This window comes from Cavia porcellus, unplaced genomic scaffold (assembly GCF_034190915.1).
Source record: "Cavia porcellus strain 051 isolate PalLab524CR breed Dunkin Hartley unplaced genomic scaffold, mCavPor4.1 scaffold_1, whole genome shotgun sequence".
Classification (NCBI taxonomy): Eukaryota; Metazoa; Chordata; class Mammalia; order Rodentia; family Caviidae; genus Cavia; species Cavia porcellus.
The window spans coordinates 178,267,994-178,290,706 of NW_026947484.1; the positions used below are offsets into that span (position 1 = coordinate 178,267,994).

At 44.7% G+C, this 22,713-nt stretch overlaps 1 protein-coding gene across 12 annotated transcripts in view; it reads right to left on the reverse strand.

Annotated features, from left to right (window-relative positions):
* Positions 1-11,947: 11,947 nt before the first annotated feature.
* Positions 11,948-22,713, reverse strand: part of Palm2akap2 (PALM2 and AKAP2 fusion) — a 461,803-nt gene continuing 451,037 nt past the window's right edge. For 9 of the 12 annotated variants that reach the window (XM_063260999.1, XM_005000963.4, XM_063261014.1 and 6 more), the window contains 2 exons: positions 20,505-20,543; positions 11,948-15,969 (listed from right to left, as the gene is read on the reverse strand). In XM_063260999.1, the coding sequence (XP_063117069.1) occupies positions 20,533-20,543 (11 nt within the window). In that variant the 3' untranslated portion in view covers positions 11,948-15,969; positions 20,505-20,532. The remainder of the gene's footprint in view (positions 15,970-20,504; positions 20,544-22,713) is intronic. The other 3 variants (XM_063261006.1, XM_063260993.1, XM_063261022.1) reach the window with 1 other exon arrangement.

Sequence of the window (22,713 nt, forward strand, 5' to 3'; positions counted from 1 at the left end):
TTGGGTTTTGAAAAGGGCATCTGAAATTCTTTTAGCTCCTGGAAAAGTTATAAATATTGCCCTTTGTAGCAATACCAGCCTCAAGTTTTCCCTGAGGTGACCTTCTCTCCACTGAGTGACTCTTATTTGTCAACGATCTCTGCACTCCAGCTTGTAAGTCAGGTCAGGCTAATGTTTCTAACACTATTATGTAACTTGCTAAGGTGCCAAGCAAGCTGTAAAGGTGGAAACAAATTTATATAACCAAGTCCCTGAGTCTAAAGTCTTAATTAACTATTTTTTTCTGATTTTGTCCCTCACCACTTATTTCTATGTTACTACGGCAGGAAAATTCCCTTCAGATGTTTTAAAATTGAAATTATCAGTGATCAAACTGACGTTTCTAAATGGAGGCCAAAGAGAAGCCAAGGATGTTTCCCGCTCTTTTGTAAAACTCAGCCTTTCCCCAGCATTTAGGGTATTGGTTAACCCTCCCTGGATCTTCACAATAGCATGTCTTGAGATCACTTCTTTACTTTGGAGAAAGACTTAACTCACTCTCAGAATTTTCTGTCTGCCTGTAAATCCCGCCAGCCTTTTACTGGCTGTGACAATGATTCTCCCATACTTAATGAGTAACGTGATTTCTTGATACACAGTGAAACTTGGCATTTAATTTCATGGCCCTGGGTTTGTGGCAATTACATTAACTTTTCCCTTCCACTTCCATCCAGAAAGATGGTGCACTCACCCACCACATGTGAATAATCCTTTCATTTCGTCTTTTCTGTTCCCTGATGATTTCCCCAACCTGGCTGGATTGAAGTCCACCCCTTGGAGTCTCAAAATCTGGAGTCATAAGCAAGACTTGCTAACATGAGAGTCCCTCGCCCTGACTGAGAGTTAAGAGGTGTTGTAACCCACCCAAAAAACAAGGCCCCATGATGAAAAACGGGGCAAGATCCCTGAGATGATAAACGGGGCAAGATGTCTTTTTTAAAAGAAGCGCTTTTATTTTATCTGGCCCAGCAACACAGTGCAGATGGAATTTGCAAAGCTGTGCAATTGAGTTAGAATTTTGACTTATTTTTATAGTTTATTTATGATTAGCTCATTGATCATTAAGTACATAGTGATGAAAAACAGAAACAAGGTGGGTCTTTGTTCCCCTTTGCTTGAGGTAAGAGGCATTTTACAGTGGGTGGTTAGGCAATTTATAGCCCTTGGTCTGCCAATTTTAGGAATATTTGTCTCTCATAAAGGAAACAATGGTTGACACAGCATCATTTGTCTCTTACAAGGGGAACAAAAGTTGACATAGCACACAGGTTACTTGGTGGGGGGGCATGCATACAAAACAACATAACTATGCTGTTAGTTAATCTATAACTATGTGGTTGGTGTTTGGTTACTAGGGTAATGAGCTCAGTACAGAATGACAATACTGCTAATAACTACCTTTTTAACTATTTTTGCTAATTATCTTTTAATCAATTATTTTAATTTTTCAGCATCTTAATATAACAGGAGGAAGAAGACAATGTTGACTTTAAGGGAAAAGCCATAGCTTTTGCCAACCCAAACTCCAGGTGTGTTCAAGGGAAGCCTAGGATGGCTCCAGGAGTCAGTATCAGCCCCTGACCAAGAGTTCTTTCTTTTTCTTTATAAATCCCCTAATGTAGATTGGGATGCTGTACCTTCTAGAGCTTTCATTGATAACAAACAGGGCTGTGGCATTGCCCTGGGCTCATCTCCACTGATATGTGGGCTACAGGACCACTTCTCTCCACTTCCCTGAACCTGGGCAATGCCCCAGGCCAATCTTCTGAACTTTCTCCTACCTTTACTACCTGGAGCAGAGATAAGAATTATTTTAGATCCCTGAGTTTGCCCCAGAAACTTCCAAAATCCCAAACCTAGACACACATATGTCAGATCTGCTGGCTTGACTTGCAATAACCTTTCTTTATTTGGGCTCATTAAAGCTCATGTACATGGACTGCACCTCAAACTACAGGTTATAACAGAATTATGGGAAAGGCCATCCGGAATAGCTGTGACCCTTGCACGTGAGTGACGAAGTCATGTGAGGATCAAGGAGAACTCAGAGATGACGAGAAGGAAGCCTTTGAGTCAGTACTGGACTGAAAAATCACTCTGTGTATTTAGCCGGATATGGAAAGGGTAAGCGAAAAGTGAGTTTCTGAGACACCCACAGCATTTCAGCTTGGAGTTTCAGTGTTAGAGCACTTAGCTAGCAAGTGTGGGGTCCAGAGTTCAATTCCTGGCACCCCCCCAAAAAAAATCAGTGATTCTAGGTGTGATTTGGGGTCAACAATGTAATTCTAACAAATCTCCTATAATGTCGCCAGGTGACTTTAAGGTGTATTCTGTAGGCCAGCAGCATCACCATCACCTGGCAATGCATTGGAAATGAAAATCTTTTGTTCCCACCCTGACCTACAGACCCCAGAACTCCCAGGTAGCAGCCCACCCAGCCATCTGCTTCTCCAGTCCTGGGGGGATGCTGACACTCCTGTCTGTGAAGCCTCCTGAGGGTTTGTTGCTGAGGATGGCCGGGAGGGTGTAACTAGAAAGCAAAGCCAATCTACTCACGGAGACTTTTTTCTGTCTTTTTAAGACAGGGTCTTACTGTGCAGTTCAGGCTTGCCTTGAACTCATTTTGTAGTCCTGGCTGGTCTCGAATTTGCAATGATCCATCTCCCTCAGCCTCCGAGTGCTGCGATTACAAAAGTGTGCAACCACGCCTGGCTTTACCTGCCCTGTCCTTGAAGAGGGCGGGCAGTGATATTTAAACACACTTAGCAAGCGCAACCATGGGAAGGGTCTTCATGGATTCAGACTGCTGTGACGCAACGAATTTTGCCCCATTTGGGAGTCTGGGAAATCTAAGATGCAGACAGTGGTAAATTTAATGCCCAAACTCCCCAGGCTCCACCAAAACCAGATGCATCTCATCAATGCAATTGCTGCTACTAACTATTACCAGAGGGCTGTTATTCCCTGTCCTGAAACTACTCATGCAACCATGGTTAAAGCACATTCCACAGCTGCAGGCAGCTCTGGAGATAAGCAGGCAGTCAATGCAGGCCAGATGCAATTAACCCCACTAACCAATATGTCAGAAGCCACAGGAATTTTCTTCCATCGGTTTGCAAGGCTCAGAAGTGGAAAACTAGAGCAAGTACAAGCAACCACACGGCCCTGAGAGACTCTGAGGTGAGACACGGATCACACAGCCAAGAGGCATCGGCACATGCTCCATTAATGTGTGGTTCTTCATGGGATGCACACCTCTCTGTGAACCCCATTAACATGCCAGCACCTCTTCTGGGATGTGCAGGATTGCTGGGATGGATTCCAGTGCTAGAGCATTCGACAAGAAAGTGTGTGCTGTCCTTTATGTTAGGTTATGGAGACCCAGGGACTGGGGGCCTTTGTGTTTTTAGGAAATAGATTTACTATACTTACGGTTCTCTAAGACTGGGCCAGGCCTGTGACAGCAAGATCCTATGGGTGACACAACAACTGGATGGAAAGCTTGAATCTCTAATTCAAGCTCTGCTCTCAGATTTTCAATACTCCCATTGCTGTCAAGTTGAGACAGTGACATGCATCTTTTTCCAGGCACTGAGTTTTGTATTGTTGAATAGCCTGCTTATTGAATGTTTAGGTTTTCTCTATCCAACAGGAAAGGGGCACTTACTTTTGGGGTAGTTTTGTAAAGTGTGTGTGCATGTGTGTGTGCGTGTGCGTGTGTGTATGTGTAAGTGTGTGTAAACAGCAGGAGGCAAGAAAAACAGACACTGCGGGGTGGCAAGCTGGAGTGATGTTTATGGGAGGCCAGAAGGTTTTTGTAGACATCCGTCTGACTTGGAAGACAGGCCGCATACCCACAGCTCTCGGGGAAGCAGCTGGAAAGGACCCAGATGTTCATGCGTTAGCGTGGTGGCTGATTTTATCAGATGTGCTTTAGCCACTTCAGTGCAAAAGGCCTGGTTTCCATCTGTCAGCGGTGCCAGCTCCCTGCCTGGTGCTGGTCTGTGCTCAGACAGGCTTCCCTCGGCTAAGATGAAGTGGAGCTGGCCCAGGAACAGTGGTCACTTTGCTACTGGATCAAGACGATGAGAAGGAAATCGTGGGATGGAGGAGCACAGGCTTCGAGCCTCCTTTCACTGCTGGTTATGTCACCTGGAGCATGTTAGGGGTGTGAGTCTCTTCATTTGAAATGAAGATAAATGAGTAAGTATCTCATAGGAGTGTTGTAAAAACTGAATCACAGGATCCGTGTAAAGTGCTCACATCAAAGCCTCATACAGAGCTAGCGCTTCAGGACGCTGGGCTAACAAGGAAGGAAGTTAGGCGCCGCCTGTGAGCCAGCTGGTATGTAAGCAGGGGAGAGAACAGACCACACCCCAATATCTAAGACGACACCCCTGCTTGGGAGGTACCAGTTTGTGAGTTTGATCCTAAAAGGAAAACAATACGCAGTACAGTAACTACTGTAGATTTCCTACTGTCTTATCTATAGGGGAATGAAACTCCCAACCTACGCTATGTCCAGTACGAGTTTGTGTTCTCTAAAATCGAAGCATATATTTTAGGAACAATGGAGGTTAAGAGCAGAATGTATTTACTGAGAGAAAGAAGGTTTCTGTCTGACAGATTAAGGTTGCCAAAGATTCTGTCTTTTCAAAGGCCTTTCATCGAGCAAACCCCTGAGGTGAGAGGAATCTAAGGTTGGGAAAACCTGGGAACTAGCAAGGTGGGCATAAGGTGGGACAGAACTATGGTTAACCAATAAGATTAATTGTTCAAGTAAGATTGATTAAACCGGGGACAAATGGTGAAGCAGAAAGTGGGCATGCTTAAAGAACATCGACTTCCTGTAGGGGATTGGGATGGTGACTCCTGGCTTCCTCAGGGTGATAGAGACCTATTATTTAGACTACCAGTCCTTAGGATGTGGATGCGTTTGTTTGATCTTTCCTCTTGGAGGCCTGGCCCACAGTAGAAGGTGTCTGTCTCCCCCCAACATATCTGGGTCTCTGCACTGGCTCCTTTGAGGACCTAGTCCTGTCTGCCTGCCTACAATATTTCTAATTCAGTTGCCTGTAACATTATCACTGTTTTGATTCATTTCATTACTCTGTTTTATTTCTCTTAAAATTAAAGGAAAATAAAGAACCATGGGGCTACTCTGAGCAGTAAGAAAGTTCCCTTGCCATCTGGGGCCATAGTGAGGAGTTTTCCACTAACATGTAAGTAAAGTGCCACATTCGCCCAGCAGGGAGCACGTGCACACTTCTATTTATTTTGTTTTTGGTTTTTGAGACAGGGTCTTGCTATGCAGTTCAGGCTGACCTTGAACTCTTTGTAACCCAGGCTGACCTCCAAGCCGCTGTGGTCCCGGATGCTGGGATTACAGGCGTGCACAACACCACCCCGGCAGATGACGGTTTCAGTTACAGTGTTTTGGGAGCTGCTATCCGAGAGCTCAGTGGATTTCTGTCTAGTATGAAGGATGGGAAAACTCCCGAACCCCTTAGGAACACAGGCGATGGCGCCAACTTTTACTTTAGGGACTACTGCCACCTTGTGGCAATTTTTCATACTTACAGACAAAATTGAACATTTTGAGGTCAACAGGAAATACTCAGAACAGCCAGAGGAGCGCCACCCTTTCCATTGTCAGTTCCATTATCAGCTTTCCATAGCCTTCTTGCTCATCCTGGGACGGTCCTTCCTAGATTTTCCTTGCAAGCTCCTGTGAGCCTTCTTCTGCTCCTCCACTAGCAAGTTCTAAAAGCTGCTGGCTTTTACTAAATATCTCGTGGATGACTCATGTTCAGAACAACATGGAATTACATGATATCGACAGTGGGAGGGAGGGCCAAACATCAGTAAATTTTTTAAAACCCTGACCCTAAAATGCACACAGTGAAACCAGGGCTGGAAACACCACAGCCGGTCAGCGCTCCTCAGTGCTTACTGGAATCACCTGGGATGATGGAGGGCCTGTAACTGCCTGGCTCCAGCCTAGACTAACTGTATACAAATTTCAAAGCTCTTGTGGAAATTCTACCATGGAGCCAAAATTGATATAAATTAAAAATTAGCCCTTATTTTGCATCTCCTGATATTCAAACTATTTGGAGAGAGGGTGGTTTGAGACAGGATTTTGCTATGTAATTCAGACTGGCCTTGACCTCACTCTGTAGTCTTAGTTGACCTTGACTTGGTGGCAGTTCTCCTGCATCAGCTCCAGAACACTGAGACTACAGGTGTGCACCACCATACCTGGCATGATATTCAAAGTATTGCCACACGTAAGCAAAGTCACTGAGTTAAGAGGGACGGTGATGGCAGAGAAAGAATTAGTGGCAGGGGCAAGGCATTTATTAGACAAACGTGCACACACAGGTGGCCTCAGCTTCCTTACTGTGCCCAGTGGACCAGACATGTTGTACACAGGTATGTGCCAACGGGAGGAGGGGGCCCTGGGCTATGGAGCTTGGATGAGGATTTCAGGACTGGGGCCCCAGGATACATCTAGTTTCTGCGGGTTTAGCAATATTTCATCTTGCAGTGTTTCAGGAAAAAGCCCAAACAGGTATGTCTGTGCCAGGAAATGTCCAAAGCCTCACCTTGTGTTCCAGTCTACAAGGGGAAGCAAGCTGCTGGGCAGTGGCAGAGCCCTCCAGGAAGTCCGCGTTCCTCATTCAGGATACAGAGGAAGAAGAGCAAGGAGGACGTGAAGATCCCAAGCCCTGAACTCTGACTGTGGCGTGTTAAACACATGAAGTGGCCACACTGCACACTCGCCTGACTGTGCTGTTTCTCCATGTTTATTCTGTGCTGTGACCCCTCCGGGAAGAGCTGCAATCCTGTAGGTGAAATTGTGTAGCTTTAACAGGGCCTTTGGCTGGACTTCCTGATTGGTGAGATCAACTTTGTTGCATTTGACTTGGGCATGGGCTGGAGTCATGGACCAGAGTCCTCAAACCTTCAGTGCATACTCACCAGGTGGTTGCTATAGTGACACCACTACTCTCTTCCATGCCCCTCATGGTAAGAATGCTGCATGATACCACTCTTCCTTTGGGATTCATTCACATGGGAATAGGATGTTCCATGGAGAGTGAGTGTTTGCCTCGGCCACCTTGTCTTAGCAGACACGTAATCATTTTCTTTTGTGGAAATCTCATTCAAGACCGGTCATTTAGCAAGTGAGAGAGGTATTCCCAAGCCCTGTAGTACACAGGTGACAATGGCAGGGAACCAGTCCCATCCTCTGATTCTGCCTTTTCCCAGCCAAGTACCTTTTCATTCTGGCAGACACACAGGCAAAATGAAGATACCCTGGTAGTTTCTCTGCACTGCTTTTGCGGTCACCTATCACATTACAGGTGAGGGGTCCGAGTCCCAGAGATGATCTATTTGCTACTCTTTTCCTTTTCTTGCCTTTCACACATAGAATGAACTGATATTTATTCGGTTGTGTTTTTTTAAACTGATGGAGTTTTTCTTTCTGGAATTTTCCATTGAATATCTGCACGCGTTGGCTGACCTCGGGTAACTGAAACCATGGCAAACCCCACAGTTCATTGAAGACTGTTATTTGGGTTTGAGTGCAGTTTGCTACAGTGTTCTTTGGGCCAACTGGGACTACATGGGTATTGTGGAGGGTCTGTGTAGTGTGGTTCTGTCTCCAGACATTGCTCCATGGCTGCCTGCAGCATCTTTTATCTGCTTGTGATGAGCAGCCCAGAATTGTCCAGAAAGATGACCCGGTTCTCCATAGCCATCTCTGGGCTAGATGCCAGGGTCATTTGTGACGCGGGAAACACAGGTGCCCTGCTGAGTCTGAGATGATCTCATTAGCTTGGCCTCTGAGACAGACTGTAATCCCTCACCCCACACTCCAGCCCCACCCTGGCCCCCCATCCCCCACACTCCACCCCCCACCCCCCGCTCTCCCCAAGAAGAACATTTCACCATAAGCCAGTTGATCAGAAAAAGGGAGAGTTTTATCCCTAAAGAGTCATCTTGCCGGGAAGATGATTCAGAGGCAGTGTACCCAGAACACAGGCAATCTCACATTAGTAGATATTTTCTCACAAGTTTGTGGCTAAACTATTCACATCTTATCCTAATTCCTTGGTCACAAGATATTTTCCAGTTTTGCAAATATCAAGAACAATGATAATTATTTCTTCAGATTTTTCTTATCCTTGATTAGTTTGACCAAAGGCAATGGACAGGATAGAGAGGGCCCATTCCAAGGCCATCTTGCTGACGCTGGGCACAATATTGAAAGAAAATATACTTCACCTGGTGATTGGGAAAGAGAGGGGTCACAGAAGTTTCTAGGGAGTCAGGCACAAATCAGGTCTCTGTGCTTGGCTTCAAAAAATATTACATTATTGAATCCAGACTTATTGCTATCACTCCATAGGAGAAAAACCTCTTCTATGGTTAAATGAATCCACTGATCTTGTCCATGAAGTCTGGACATACATAGGTATTAATTCTCTTTCTCATTTTCTTCTGCTTGGCCCATTAGAGAGCTTAACCTTCCCTCAAGAATCTAATTGCTGCCTCACCAGCAGCTACAGGGATAAACCAATGTGCAATCCACACATGTACAAAAGCTCCCAGCAAATCATCAGAACACGGCATTCACATGGATCAGTAGATGGTAAATTGTGTGTGTGTGTGTGTTCTTGGTACCTCAAGTTAGGTAAGTGCTCTAACCCGGAGCTGCAGCCCCAACCCAGTTCCGCAGTTCCGCAAGCATAAGTGGTATGTCCTGACCCACGCATTTGCTAGACTCCAGACCAGTGATTCTTATAGTGTTATCTCCAGAAACTAAGCAGATGGCTCTTGGACCGCTTTCCAGAACTGTGGGGCTGCACTGGAAATTCAGAGAATGACCCTAGCTTGTGTGTGACAAACCTCCCAGGGCCAGGAGCCTCCTCTAATTTGAGGAGCATCGCTGTTCAGAGGCACACTGGTGTCACCAGCTGGAGACCACTGCAGAGACAAAATGTTCTATAAATGAGTAGAAAGAAAGAAAGAAAAGAGATAAATCTGTGCTTTTTTCAGATAAATCTGAGAGATAAATCTGTGCCCAATTGTTCAGAGTCCACCACCTGGGCAGCTAGGGTTTGGAAAACTGTTTCATCAAAGATAATAGACATTGAAATCACTGTTTCTTGGTGGAATAAAACAACCCATACCGTGAGAACTTTCTTCTTCCTTTTAGAAAAGCATCCGAGTGTTGGGGAAGCATTTAGAAGCTGCCAGTGTGGCACTTTCAGATATTCCCTGAGACTCCGCTCTTTCCTTTGGCATCAATTTGTAAATTTACAATCTTCTGAAGCCCCCCTTTCAGTTCCCCATTTGTCTAGGTATGGTGGTACACACTTGTAATCCCAGCACTCAGGAGGCTGAGGTAGGAGGATTGCTGACTGTTTGAGGTTGGTCTAGGCTGCAGAGTGAAACTCTGTCTCAAAAAGAAAAAAAATTCCTAATTTGTCATTTCTTTTCTGTTCCCCTACCAGCCCAGTTGTGAATTTTGTGTGGATTTTACACAGAGAGGGATAGATTCATCAGTGTCTCCTAGCTTGGGAATCCCATAATTAAAATAAGCAGTGCTCCAAAATAACCTCATCCTCTTACAGGTCCCATAAATGGCAGTCTCCTTGTTAAAAATAAACAGAAATGACCCAAGGGATTATAGGCCCCTGTCCCCTCTTCCTCACGTTATCACAAACGAACTTCCCTTTCCCCGGTGGAGGTTTATAATGTCTCACCATGGGAGATTTTTTGGTGAATGCTTGCTCAATAAGAATCCCAAAAAGAGGGGGGAAAATTCCATAAAGATAACTTTGCTTTGGACTATCCCGTTTACCATGTTCCATTTCCTCTACCAGTTCAGAGCCTTGCTTTCCACAACCTGAGCTTCCAGCACTCTCCCTGCTACACCCCAATTTTGCGTATCTTGACTCACCCAGCAGTGCCCGGTGCCCCTGATCAGACTCTGAAGCCACAGCCAATCACAGGGTCACTACTTCTGGCTCCTGGTTGGCACCTCAAGGCCAGCAAGCTTTCCTCCTTATTAGCAGATGAATTGGAAGCTACATGTTGTAAAGAATTTCTTTTGTTCTTCTTCCTTTCTTTTTGTTTTTTGCTTTCTTTTCCTTCTTTTACTCTTCTTTCTTTTTCCTTTCTTTTTAAGGCTGTATGGCTTCCTTGTCCCATTTTTCCAAACTTTCACTCTGGTTCCTTTATTTTTCCTAGTGCTTCACTGCAGTATAATTACATAATGAAACTTCAAGTATATAATTGGATGATTTTAGTAAATTTAGATTTGTGCAGCCATTGCTACCATTTAACACATTTCCGTCACCTTTATTCTGGCTTCTTTTTGGCAACTTTTTGATACCTAGGACACCTCTTGGGCCTCCTGGAGGAGATCAGCTCAGAGACAGCTCCTTCAAAGGGAGAGATTTCTTTGCTGTCCCTATCATAACCTGGTTCTCCCCCCGAGGCTTGTGCTGCTGACAGAGCATTGGTCTTGAACCCTATGAGCACTTTCCTGCAACACACAGCAAGAGGACACATTGATCTTCATCCAGGTCTCACACAGGTCAACCCAGCTTTGCGTGTGAAGTTGCCTGTTGTATGTTTTAGTGGGAAGAGGGGGTCAGGAGGAATGCTGGGAGTCAGAATGCTGCCATCTGTGAGCTGTGACATCATGAAATAACCCTCCTACAACCTGCTTCCTTGATGTAAAACAGAGACCAAAATAGTATACTCCGTGGGGTTGTTGGAAGAAATGAACACACAGGTCCCTCAGTTCCATGGGAGATTGGTTCCAGGTCCTCATGGAGTTACCAAAATCTATGGATGCTCAAATCATTTATATAAAATGGCATAGTGCTTACATATAAATTGTACATTTCTTTTAAATCATCATTGAATTATTTGTACTAATACAAGCAGATGTCATGTAAATTGTTGCACTATACTGTTCAGAGCATAATGGCAAGATGGATCTGTATGTGTGCCACGCAGACACCTTCCCCTCCCCTCCCAACTCATAGAAAGCTGACTATGTCACGTTCATGGAAAGTTTAGAAAGTACCAGTCACACTCTTAGCACTTTTTAAAGGCTACACACAATCTTTGGAATTTAATCAAATTTCCACAGGAGGTTTCCAAATTTCCCTGGAAGAAATGCAGGACTTTCACCATCTACAACATCCACAGGAAGCCCCTGGGTGCTTAGAGCAGGGAGACACACTTGGAACTCTTGGGCAGTGACAAGTAGGGAGAGAGAGAGAAGAGAAACCACTGAATGACATCCCAGAAAGAGGGGAAGGAGGAAGAGCAGAAAAACGAGGTGTGTGGCCCAGGGAGGGGAAGGGGCAGGTTAGGTCATGGCTCATGGCGCAGCTGGAAACTTACATAAGTGCAGGTGACATCTGAAGAGGAAGCTTTTGATGAACCTGGGTCTTTATGTACTCTTTGAAGTCTGCAGTTCTCTGTTCTGCACAGAGAAGGCCAAGCCCGGATGCTGGGATGTAAGGAGAAAGTTTGGAGACAGAGAGACACCAGCAAGGCCTGACTTTAGGGTTTGTCCTGCTGTTTGCCTCAAAACTGCTTTGGCTTTACCCACGTTGAGACATCTGTGTCATGTCTGTGTCCTGCAGGAGCCTAGCTGCGGCAGCTGGAGACAGGAACAGCCTGGCACAGTGATGTCCGTCCAGGTAGGACTGCTTCCTTTGTGCTCTAAGTGAGGAATTAGATGCTGCTGCAGAAAGGAACAGATCTCAGAGCTGGCACTGCTGCCACAGTTTGGGCACTGGTCTTCTGAACGCCCCCCCACCCCGAACTCAAACAAGTAGCCATCCTTTACAAAAACACAACACACAGTGGGTTTTAATGAGAAAATAACTGTATACTTGCATTGAATGCCTCACAATCACTATAAAACCAAAAGCAGGATAATAACATTTAAGTGGTTAACATACACAGGAAAGCCAGATACACAGTATAATTTTCAAACACAGTATTGCTCCTTTTCTTCCCCTCCTCCAATAAAAAAAAGAAAAAAAGAAAAAGTCATCTAGGTAAAGAGCAACACAAAATCAAAATTGGCAGCTCACTGAATGCTTAAAATCCAGGAAATTGGTTCTGTAACTGAAACTGGATATAGTCACCATCTCTAACACTTATGCTATTTTTTTCAATACATAGTTTAAATTTATTTTGTAGTTGGAAAAAATGTTTGAGTCAACACTGTTTTAGTGTTCCTCGTTATGCTTTATATACGTGTGTGGGTATATATGTATATTTTTATATACATATATATAGACACTGATCTATCTACTGCTTCTATGTCATTGCCAAGGGTGGGCAGCATGCATGGGAATAGAGAGGCAAGGAAATTGCACTGTGTCACCCAAGTAGAACACAGCCCGGCCTCCTGCCACTGACAGACCCTGTTTCCCTAACTTCTGAATGAGAAAACCAAGGCGTGTCAGTAGTTAACTGGAGGAAAGTGAATGTTCATAAACACTGCAGCGTGGAATACTTTTGGGAAGGCTTTAACATCTACATCATCTAAATGTCTGTTGCCGTGGAGACTAACAAGCTCCAATGCTATTGGAGGGTGGGGCTGCACCTCGGAGGCAAAGTCCCTGTGGATGAAGCAGGAAGGGCTTTCCTCCAGGGGTCTGTCCCTTCCTCAGAAAGCCACAGAGGGGCTTGTGGGATCCTAGAGCCTAGCACAGTGCTATGTCTAAAGCGGTCGACCAGTGTGTTTTGAATGAGTAAAAACCTCAAGAGACAGAAAACCTAGCTCTCCCAAGGGAACTGTGACTTCCATTTTATGGGAATAGAATGGAAGTTTCAGCTGTTAGAACAAGGAAATAGACAGCAAAACCCTGGAGGCAGTCTAGGGGAACAGGCAAAATTCAGAAATGTGGCACAGCTTTGTGACTGGGGAGGAGCCACAGAAATCTTTATTTCCTCATCCACGTGTGGAACATGGCCCCGCAGGACCCCAGGCCTATAACTCTGTTAGTCCTTAGATAATGTGTGCTTCTGGTCCAATCAAGTGTCATCAAAGGCTATTCTACCTGCCACCAAAGCGACTACACGAACTGTGTGGCTCCCTAACATTCCCTTCCACTGCCAATTTTCTTCTCCACGGTAAGCTCTCATGTGCCTACAAGGTTCCTTTCGAAGCAGGACAAAATGGGTTAAGTCGGAAGGCTGGTTTCCTCTCGGGGACAATGCAAAGATCATCTACACCGTGCCTGTGTCTCCAGCAAATCCATGAGCCCATCCAGAAAACAGGAAGCACATCTTTCTGTGCACCCCGCAGAACTCTCCTGCTCTCCAGCCATCCTCCTAGCCAGGCCTGGGGCCACACAGTGCTGCCGCCTTCTCTATTCCCATCCGTGTGTCTCCCTTGGGAACACCTGTCACCACCCTGCCTTCAGCCCAGGCATCTGGGCCCTCCAGCTGGAAATCCTCATAGACAGCTGGTCCTTCTTCTTGGATGCTCCCATTTCCCTCGGCAGGATGTCTCATCTAACATGCATGTTCCTTTTCTGGGAATGTTTGTCTCCATGCCAACCTCCCTCACCATCAGATCAGTTCCCCAAAGCAGAGATCTTATAGGTTTCGTGTCCCCAGGGACTAGCATTTTGCTGAATATTCAAAGGAACCCACCATCTAGAGATAATACCAACTGCCCATGTGCAATTTTGGCCACTGGTTGCAGAATCTGGCATCCAATTACAGGTTCCCTTGGCAACTTTAAAGCTTCCTTGTAAGTTTCAAACAGTTGCATCACTGTACTGTGCTGACCGCTCCTCTGTAAATAAACTTTCCCCCAAAGTCAACACTAGTTTAATAGAAGCAAACATAATGAGTGTAGCACTACATACAAATCCTGTGAAATTGCTACTTATTAGAATAACATATTAGAGCTTATGACATAACCATATGAAAACAAATGTGAATTTTAGTGAGGTCTGATTTAATTATTGCTTTTTTAAAAAAACATCGTTTTAAAACAAAAAAATAAATGAAAGCTGGTTAGTTGGTTTTTTTCTTTTTCTTTTTCTTTCTTTTTTTTTCTATTTGTTTTCTTTTGTTTTTCTCATGGCCAGAAATTGAACACTTTTCACATCCAGAAATGTAGGGCACCCCATAATGAATGCCCTTTTAATATTGCTTTAAATGACAGAAAGAATACAGCTGGTGTCTTCTAAAGTATACTAAGCATGAATACAAAGGATGAGAATAAATAGGATACATTCCTACATGTCAAATTACAAAAACTGCTCAAAACTCTGCAGCGGTGACGCATGCCAATACCAGGTTAGGTCAATTTAATATTACAAATACTGCATCAGCTCAGTGCTTCTCTATCCCTTTTCATAAAAAAGAAATTCGCACTTACTCCTGAAGCTGGCAAACAGCTTTGGAGGAAATAACTGTACACCCAGGTGCTGTGATCAGTCTGGAAACCTAACAACACACAGGCACGCGCATACACACACACACACACGCACACACACACACACACCCTTGTGAACATATACTACACAAATGCACAAAGGTATTCTCATACATACCCCATCTTTAGGATTTGTAACTGATTCCAAGCCTGCACTTAAATTTCTATAATTTTCTCTTTATCACCCTGAAAAGCACTAGTTGCTCAGCAAAAATAATCTCTGTTCCTTGATTCCCCGCTTTTCACCCTCCCTTTCTGTTTCTTTTTTTCCCTTCATGCCTGTAATGTTTCCTTTCTGGTTATTCAAAACAACCCGTCCTTCTCCCTATTACCTCTAAGGCCCCCTTTATAGTACAAAATAGTTACAAACACCTTTTTATTTCTTATTGTCTACCTCTCAAAGTCAGAGTTTGCCCCTTTTTCAATTATTGCCACTCCAAAAATACCCCCACATCCTGAACAAAGCTGTCCATCGTGTACAGATTTATCCATGTTAATGTACCCCATCCCATCATAAAAATAGTTGTTGCCCACTAAATATAGTTCTCCTATGAAGAAATGCAATCGTGAAAATGTGTTCTCCTAACCTGCAGGTCAGTCATAGTATAAGCAGACAAGACCCTAAAGCTAAAATAACCCATTTGGTTTGGCTTTCTTTCCCCATCTTTCTCAACCTCCTATTGCAGAATAGATTGTATCTACAATGTGAAGAAATTGTCTTAAAAATATGGGCTTTGTGTATTGCGATCATTGATTGTTTCCAATTAAAAATAAGAAAGTGTAAGAGAAACCAAATCACAGCTGCCTCTTTTGGACAACTATGGAGAGAAACATCAATGATTTTATAGCTGCTGGAAAAAAGATGTAGTCAACCCAACACCTCTGACGCTATGTTTAAGGAGTGAGAAGCCGGTTCAGAGAAATACGCTATGCGGTGCAGACCACACGGCCTATGGCTCTCTGAATGGCTCTGTCCCTACCGTGTTTCCCCATCAGCCAGCAAAGCTGGTCTAAGCTCTGCCTACAGCAACTATGCCGATTTGCTTGAACTTCCTTTGCTCTTTTGGATCAAATGTGGACTAATCCAAACCCAGAGTCTTTGAGTCCCACAGAAATTCTTTCTCTCCTGACTCCTGCGTCTCAGAGTTGATGGGCAGACTTTCTCTCCACTTTCTTTTTCATCACTGTGCATTGCAGCTTCTGGTCTACCTAAGGATTGCTGAGTTTGTATGCACTTTAATAAATAGTCCATTAAAATGCTTTGAGTTGATACTTTCTTGGTTTCTTGGTATCCCAAGCACCAAAGAGCTTGCTGGGGTGAAGGATGTTTATTCATTGTCTTCTTCCTCCTGGTTGGCGTAGATTCCTGCCTCCCAGCGCAATGCCAGGGCACTCTTTCTTCGGTTTACTCTTGTAGCCTCAAGGACCTAAAGAGAGAGGGGGGAAGAATTATGCGGAGTTCATGAATATTTGTTATGTATACAAACCAACTTCCTCTCTCTGTCTCTCTCTATCTCTCTCATTCCTTCCTTCCATAGCACCTACATGAGAGGAAAGTAAAAAGCTATCTGGTGTTAGTTAGTAGGGGTGGAGGGCTGAGCAGGAGAGGAAGGAAAGAAGAGCAATGCACTTATTTCACAGCCCAAATTCAACCCGTACTTGGCTATAGTTTTCAACATGTACATGTTTTGTTTTGGTTTCGTGTTACTGGAGATCACATCCCTTGCCCTGTCTTCATGTTTTATTTTGAGAAAGGATCTAAATTTCCCAGTCTCGGTTGAAACTTGCAGTCCTCCTGCTTCAGCCTCCCAGAGTAGAAGGAGGCCTAGGAGTTCAGGCATGCACCACCACGCCCAGCTGAGAGATTACACTCTTTCGAAGTATTCTGCAAGGGTGTTTTGGATCTGTGAAGTTGGCTTCCCCTGACCTGGTGGTGGTGCTGGTGTTCCCTGTACTTGGTGCACGCTGCACAAGTGCTCAGATGAAGCGGATCGCCACACACGGCCCAGCACTGTGTTGTCCACCTGAAACCTCCCTGGTATGCGATGGTGAAACTGCTCTGTTCACATCACACACTACCGCGGTCACCGTGTGCGTGTGGCTACTGAACACTTGAACAGGGCTGAGAGATGAAGTATTTAATTTTAACTTAATTAAGCTTAACTAGCTTCATTTGGTTAGTGACCACTGTACTGCACAGCACAGCTACAGATGCTTTTAGTCTCTTTCTGAACAAACAGAGCAGGAAGCAGTAACTAGTGGGCTGAGCCTTGCACATCTGCATACACTCTGATTTTTATTCAACAAAAATCTACTTTGGCTTAACTAAACATGAAATCAGTAAGTGAAAATAAAATAGCGTTTCAGGTCAGTAAGCAGTGTCACATTCTGATGTAACCTCAGGGCCGTGTGCATGAAAATTAAACAAGGAAAAGCAGGCTGACATTAGGGCCTCCCTTCGGCTCCCTGGAATGGTCTGGAGGCTCCTAAGAGAGGACGGATGGAGCTCATCCCTTCCAGCGTTAGTTTGATTAAGATGAGATCCAGATGAGTGGCACTTAGGTGGCCAACGCATGGCTCTAGGTGATGACACTACAGCAAAAGCAAGCCTGTGTATGCCAACCAAGTGCTCTGACATTAGCTCAGCATGCAAAATCTCTGATTTTAAAGAAAAGTCCATTAGAGCCAGCACAGCTTGATTTTCCAAACTGTGCTAAAGGCTTTGCTCTGTCTGAAAATACTAATTTAGGCAAGGGTCGGTAACACTAGCAACTCCAGAGAAGCAGGGAGGTGCGGGCCACTGCATAGACGGGAGGACAGGTATAAACAGATTCTGGTAAAAGGACTGGAGTTCCCTCTCAATGTTCCCTCCCCTGTGCCTTTGTCAAATGAATGACTCTTGAGCGGCAGGGTACCTTCCTCCCAGCAGGGACAGCTGGACCTACGTTGGAAGATGCACCAGGTCACGTCTGCTGAACGAATATGCATTATGGGCACTTACACCACGTCATCACGTGGCTTGTGTATCAGCACACCATAGTCATTTAATGTCTAAGCAAAACACACTGGTCAGAAGGGCGTGGAGCTAAACGAAGAACTTTTTTGCCCAGTGGGTGGTGGCATGGAACTGAGAAACAGCACTGGAGTGTACTTGTAAGGGCTTTGCATTTTGCTTTCTGTTGTTTTGTTTGTTTGCTTGTCTGCCTGTCTGTTTCTTTTGAGACGAGGTCTCGGGGCTGGCCTTAAACTCAGTCCTCCTGGCTCCTCCCATGCTGGGGCTGCCGGGCTGAGCCACCACACTCAGCTCCTAGGTGCAGTATCGTCTTTTGTTGTCTATCTTGTATTTCAAGGTTCTTCTTCAAGAAAATGAAAACTCTACTTGCCCTACTTTTTATGTGCTTTTTTAGGACAGGCTGTAGATGCTCATGTCCAGGTAGGTTTAAGTTTAAATTCTAGCGATTATGTGACCTTGGAAAAGCCATCTACTGTGTGCCTCAGTATCCTCACATAAAATAATATGTACAATAGCAAAGGGTTGGCCTGAGAAACCAATGAGATAACACATGTAAAGTACTGAGTCCAGTGTCAAGTGCCCAGTACATTATCAATCATTTGTATGATCATGTGACAGGATTTATAAACCATGCACTGGCACACAAAGGCAAGGTATTTTTATAGACGTTCTACATTGTGTAAAATGGTCATCTGTTTGCCTTTTAGATTGTTTACACAAATTGAAAGCTTTCTAGGAAAGTTGAAATATATCTAATGTTCTGAAAAAAAAAATTCTCCAGCCTTTTCAAATATTCCTTGCTTATTCAATTCTGTCTTAATGCTCAATCAGCTTGAGCAAATTTAGTCTGCTCTACTCTTCAGAAGATTACAGTTCATCTGACCGTTCACCTTAGAAGTTTATTAGGTTGCTACCACGTGTCAGGCCCATTGCTTCGTGATGCAGACAGAAGGGTCCCTTTCCTCATGGGCCTTGATCACAAAGTGTCTAATGGGAAGAAGAATACTATTTATAATTAGGGAAACCATTAGCATAGCCTGGGTCTGAATATCTAATGATCAAGAACCCAAATAACTCACTAAGTATACCGATAATAAACTCCTTTTCCTTAATTAATTCCCACTAATTTGTATGGCCACTTACGATCCTGAATTTCTGATGATATCTATCTACAGTTCCCTCATGATGATCCAGATTTTAAAAAATGAATCTTTATTGAAATAGTTGTAACCTTGGTAATCAAGGTGTGTTTATACCTTGTTAATAAAAATTAGTAATCAACATCTCAAATCTATAGCTAAGTATAGTTATTTTGCTAAACCATGAAATATATTTAAAATACATAGTCTGTTGTAGGTTGGTACAATTTAAAGAATCTGTTTTTGTTTTTGTTTGGTACTGGGAATCTAACTCAGGGCCTTGCATTTGCCAGGCAGGCGCATGCCGCCGAGCTAGGTCCCCAGCCCTGAGGAGTCATTGCTAATAGCCTCCGACTGTGACGATGCACAAGCCCTACACCCAGCTCTACGTTAGGGAGAGAAATTGCTCTACAGGTGAATAAAGAAACACACAAGAACATTCACTGAAATATTGTTTGTAATAACAAACAACAACTGTAAAAAAAAAAAAAACATGGAAACGACTTAGTTTCCATCATAGTGAACACACGGTCACATAGTCATTCAGCGAAATACCACATATCAATTACCGTAAGTGCACTAGAGCCATAGAAGTTAGCAAGAGCAAATCTAAAAACAATGCAGACAGAGTGAAGGACAGAGGACACTGCAGTGACTCACCAATAAATGGTAAATGGTTTTCAAACATGCAAAAATGTAAACTGTTGCTTCAGTATGCTTAAAAATGTGGTACAAAAACATGCATGGAAATGAACACCAAGGTCAAAAACAGTTGCCTCAAGGACAGAAAATGTGTGACAAAGACAGAGAAGTGTAAACTGGGAGAAGTAACGAGAGGGCTGGAACTGTGTTTGCAACATAAACTTCTATTGAAAATATTAAACGACTATTAGAATGGGCAAAGCTGGCGGGGTAGATTTTATTGTCTCATTGTATTATATTATCAGAAATGGGACATGCCAGCTCCATGACATCGGAAACTTGTTTTGTTGACTGCTGTGTTCTGCTGTGTTCTTGGAACCTAGAACGGTGCCTGACACACAGCAGAGCTCCGATGATCTGCTGTATACTTTGAATAATCCTTTTAAAATAAAAACAATAGCATAGAAATAAAAAGTGTGCTTTCTCATAGGTGTTTGAGATCTATGTACAAGGAAGTTGTGGGAGAAGTAAGCAGGTTTCTGGGGAGACCACTGCTTAAGAAAGCTTCCGGAGGGGCCAGGGATTTAGCTCAGTGACATAAGCACCTGCCTGGCAATGTGAGATTGTAAGTTTGATCCTTGGTACCAAAAAAAAAAAAGCTTCCAAGACAAAAACATAAGTTTCAAGGCTGGAGTGATGGGGCACTGAGATGGTTTGCATGTGGAAAAACTCATCCTGAATCCAGGAGATGGAGCTCTCTGCATTTGTGTTAAAGTAGCAAAGGCCTGGTCAGAATCAACGGCTCAGCCTGCACGGGCTGCAGCTTTTTTAACCAGACCACAGTATGTGTGTTATGAATGTGGAAAGAACCTGGAGGAATCCCCGCAGCTAATCAGCTGCACCTTCTAGTTCAAATATCTTCCAGATCTATGTACGGGCAAAGCCTTCTCCAAGCCCACCTCACCGCACAGCAAACACAGCACCCGTCTCATGGCTGGGGGACTCCAACATTCTGAGGTGGTCCCCCAGGTCAGAAAAGCCAGGGAGAAATACACACAGGGACAAGCCATTTTCCTTGCCATTCTCATTTAGCACACCAGGAAATGGCAAACCATGACAGCATGCACCTGGGTCAAGCATGCATTCAGACAAACAAGTTGAAAAGTACCTCGGAAGTCACCTTGCAAGACAGTAACTTAGAGGTGTACTGGCAGAGAGGGAAAAGACCAGGGTTAGTACACTGCAGAGACACGCTCATGGAACACCCCCAGCTGGCACCAGCACCGCGCAGGTGTGGGCAGAAGAGGAAGGGACCACAGGAGACCACTACACACCCATGCCGACTTGCTTCATCTGATATTTACTTAAAAGTCTGTATCTCCTAGAACAAGTAGATACCCTGCTATTCATTAGAAAAATATCAGATAAGCCACACTTTGTTAATTCAAGATGTCGCTTTCATTTTCGGCACTCTGAATTAACAAGATTCCTTCCCCTCTACACACCACCAGCTCCTCACAACAAGGTTCTTGGCAGCCTTTTTGGATTTGCTGAACTCTCCAGAGGAACAAACAACCTTTTCTGTTTCTGTGGGCCTCTCTGAAACTTAATGCAGTCTTGTAGCCCGTTATGCCTTTAAAGGAAGACTTTAACCATAGATGAGAGTTTGCCTGAGTGCAGGGCTTGTGGAGGCGGATGTGGACCTGACCTAAGGGTGCTCTACTGAGGGCAGATGCCCGCACCAGAACCTGGGAATCTGAAAAGGTTCCCAGGAGTGAAGCGGTCTGTTGATGATCATAGAAGATCGTTTCCCGTGGAAAACTAAATCTTCCACAGGTAAAGTGCACAAAAGTGGCCCAACTACAGGAAATGAGACAGCAGATCCAGCTTGGGATGGCTGCCTGCGCAACTACCCCAGCATTCTCTAACAAATTTACATTTAGCCTGCTTAAGGATGGTCAAGGTGGCTGCTTGGTTATGGGCACTTGTCATCACAGGCTGCTCAGCTGGGCTCACACACCTGTGATCATCACCTACTATCTCTGTGTAGCATTTAAAAAGCACAGCCCTGGAGAGATCAGGCTAATGGTTGGGGGATGATGAATTTGGGGTGCTCCATTCCTTTGTACCTTCCCTATGGTATGAGTGAGAACCTGAGAGGGAACTGGCAACTCAAAGCAGCACTGATGGCAGCCGAGCTTCCTGAAGAGCCCGGCGGGCAAAGAGGCATTGGGGGCAGAGGCTTGCATTTGCCCACCCAGTGAGGTGTCAGCGATTCTGAGAGAGTCACTCAGTGCCAGCCCCCAGCTGTGACATAAGCCAGGTGAGTGATTCTGAAGGCTGGCAAAGGGGGCTGAAAGACCTCTGGGTATTTAGGTGTTAGGAAGAAAGGGGAGCAAGGAGATGTGGGGGGAAAGGAGGGAAAGGAGGAAGAAAGGGGAGAAAGGGGAGGGAAGGAAGAGAGAGAGTCATGGAGCGGGGCAAACCGAGAGGAAATCCCGTACTAGAAGGGGCCGAACACCCAGAAGACTGTAATTTGGATTCAGAGCAGCATCCCTCCAACTCAGCAAGGATGGGTACAGTGTTCAAAAGCATCACTGACCCGAGGATCCCTCCTCTTCACCTTCTGAGGCTCAGGTCAGGTTGGGGGAACAACCCGCCAGAAGAATACTGTTTCCCTAAACACCTAACGGCACCGTACTCATGATGGACTAATGAATCAGTTTCTTACAGGGCTTCTCGGTGTCTCACGGAAAACAAGTAGCCCATCATCCAAGACCTGGAGCCCACAGGTCTCCCAGGTCTACAGTGGGCAAGGTCTTCTCCCACTTCAGCTTATCTAAGCCAACTCCTTTACAGGACACTGAGAAAGCCTTTAGGAAATTATGACTCCTCAATGTATTATGCGTTGGCATTAGACCCAGATAAGGCGGATTACGATACGATCACATTTCTAAATAAGAAAAACCCACAGTGAAAGGAGGATAAGCAGGGTTACTGTATCTGCGCAGTGCCCAAAGGCACCAGGTTAAAGGGCTGAACGGTGTGCAAGCCCAGTGCCCCTTTCCACTTGCCAACTGTGAGGGCTGCGTCCTCCCAGAGGACCAAGGGCCTTTTTCTAATCTATACAGAGGTTCTCTAAAGACTGGTAATTAGCCCCTGGCAAGGGTGAAGAGAGAAACCCTCCTTTCACAAAAATTGGCCAAATACTCCATTAATAAATGGGCTGGAGCCTTGTGCTAGAGATAGTCACTGGTGACCAGGCAGAGCAGGGAAGCAGGGCAGGGGAGCGAAGGCTTTGATCGCGGAAGGGAGAACCTCGCTCACGTCCTGAGCCAGCAGGAAGCATGGCTCGGGAGTGGGGGAGACTTTTTGGG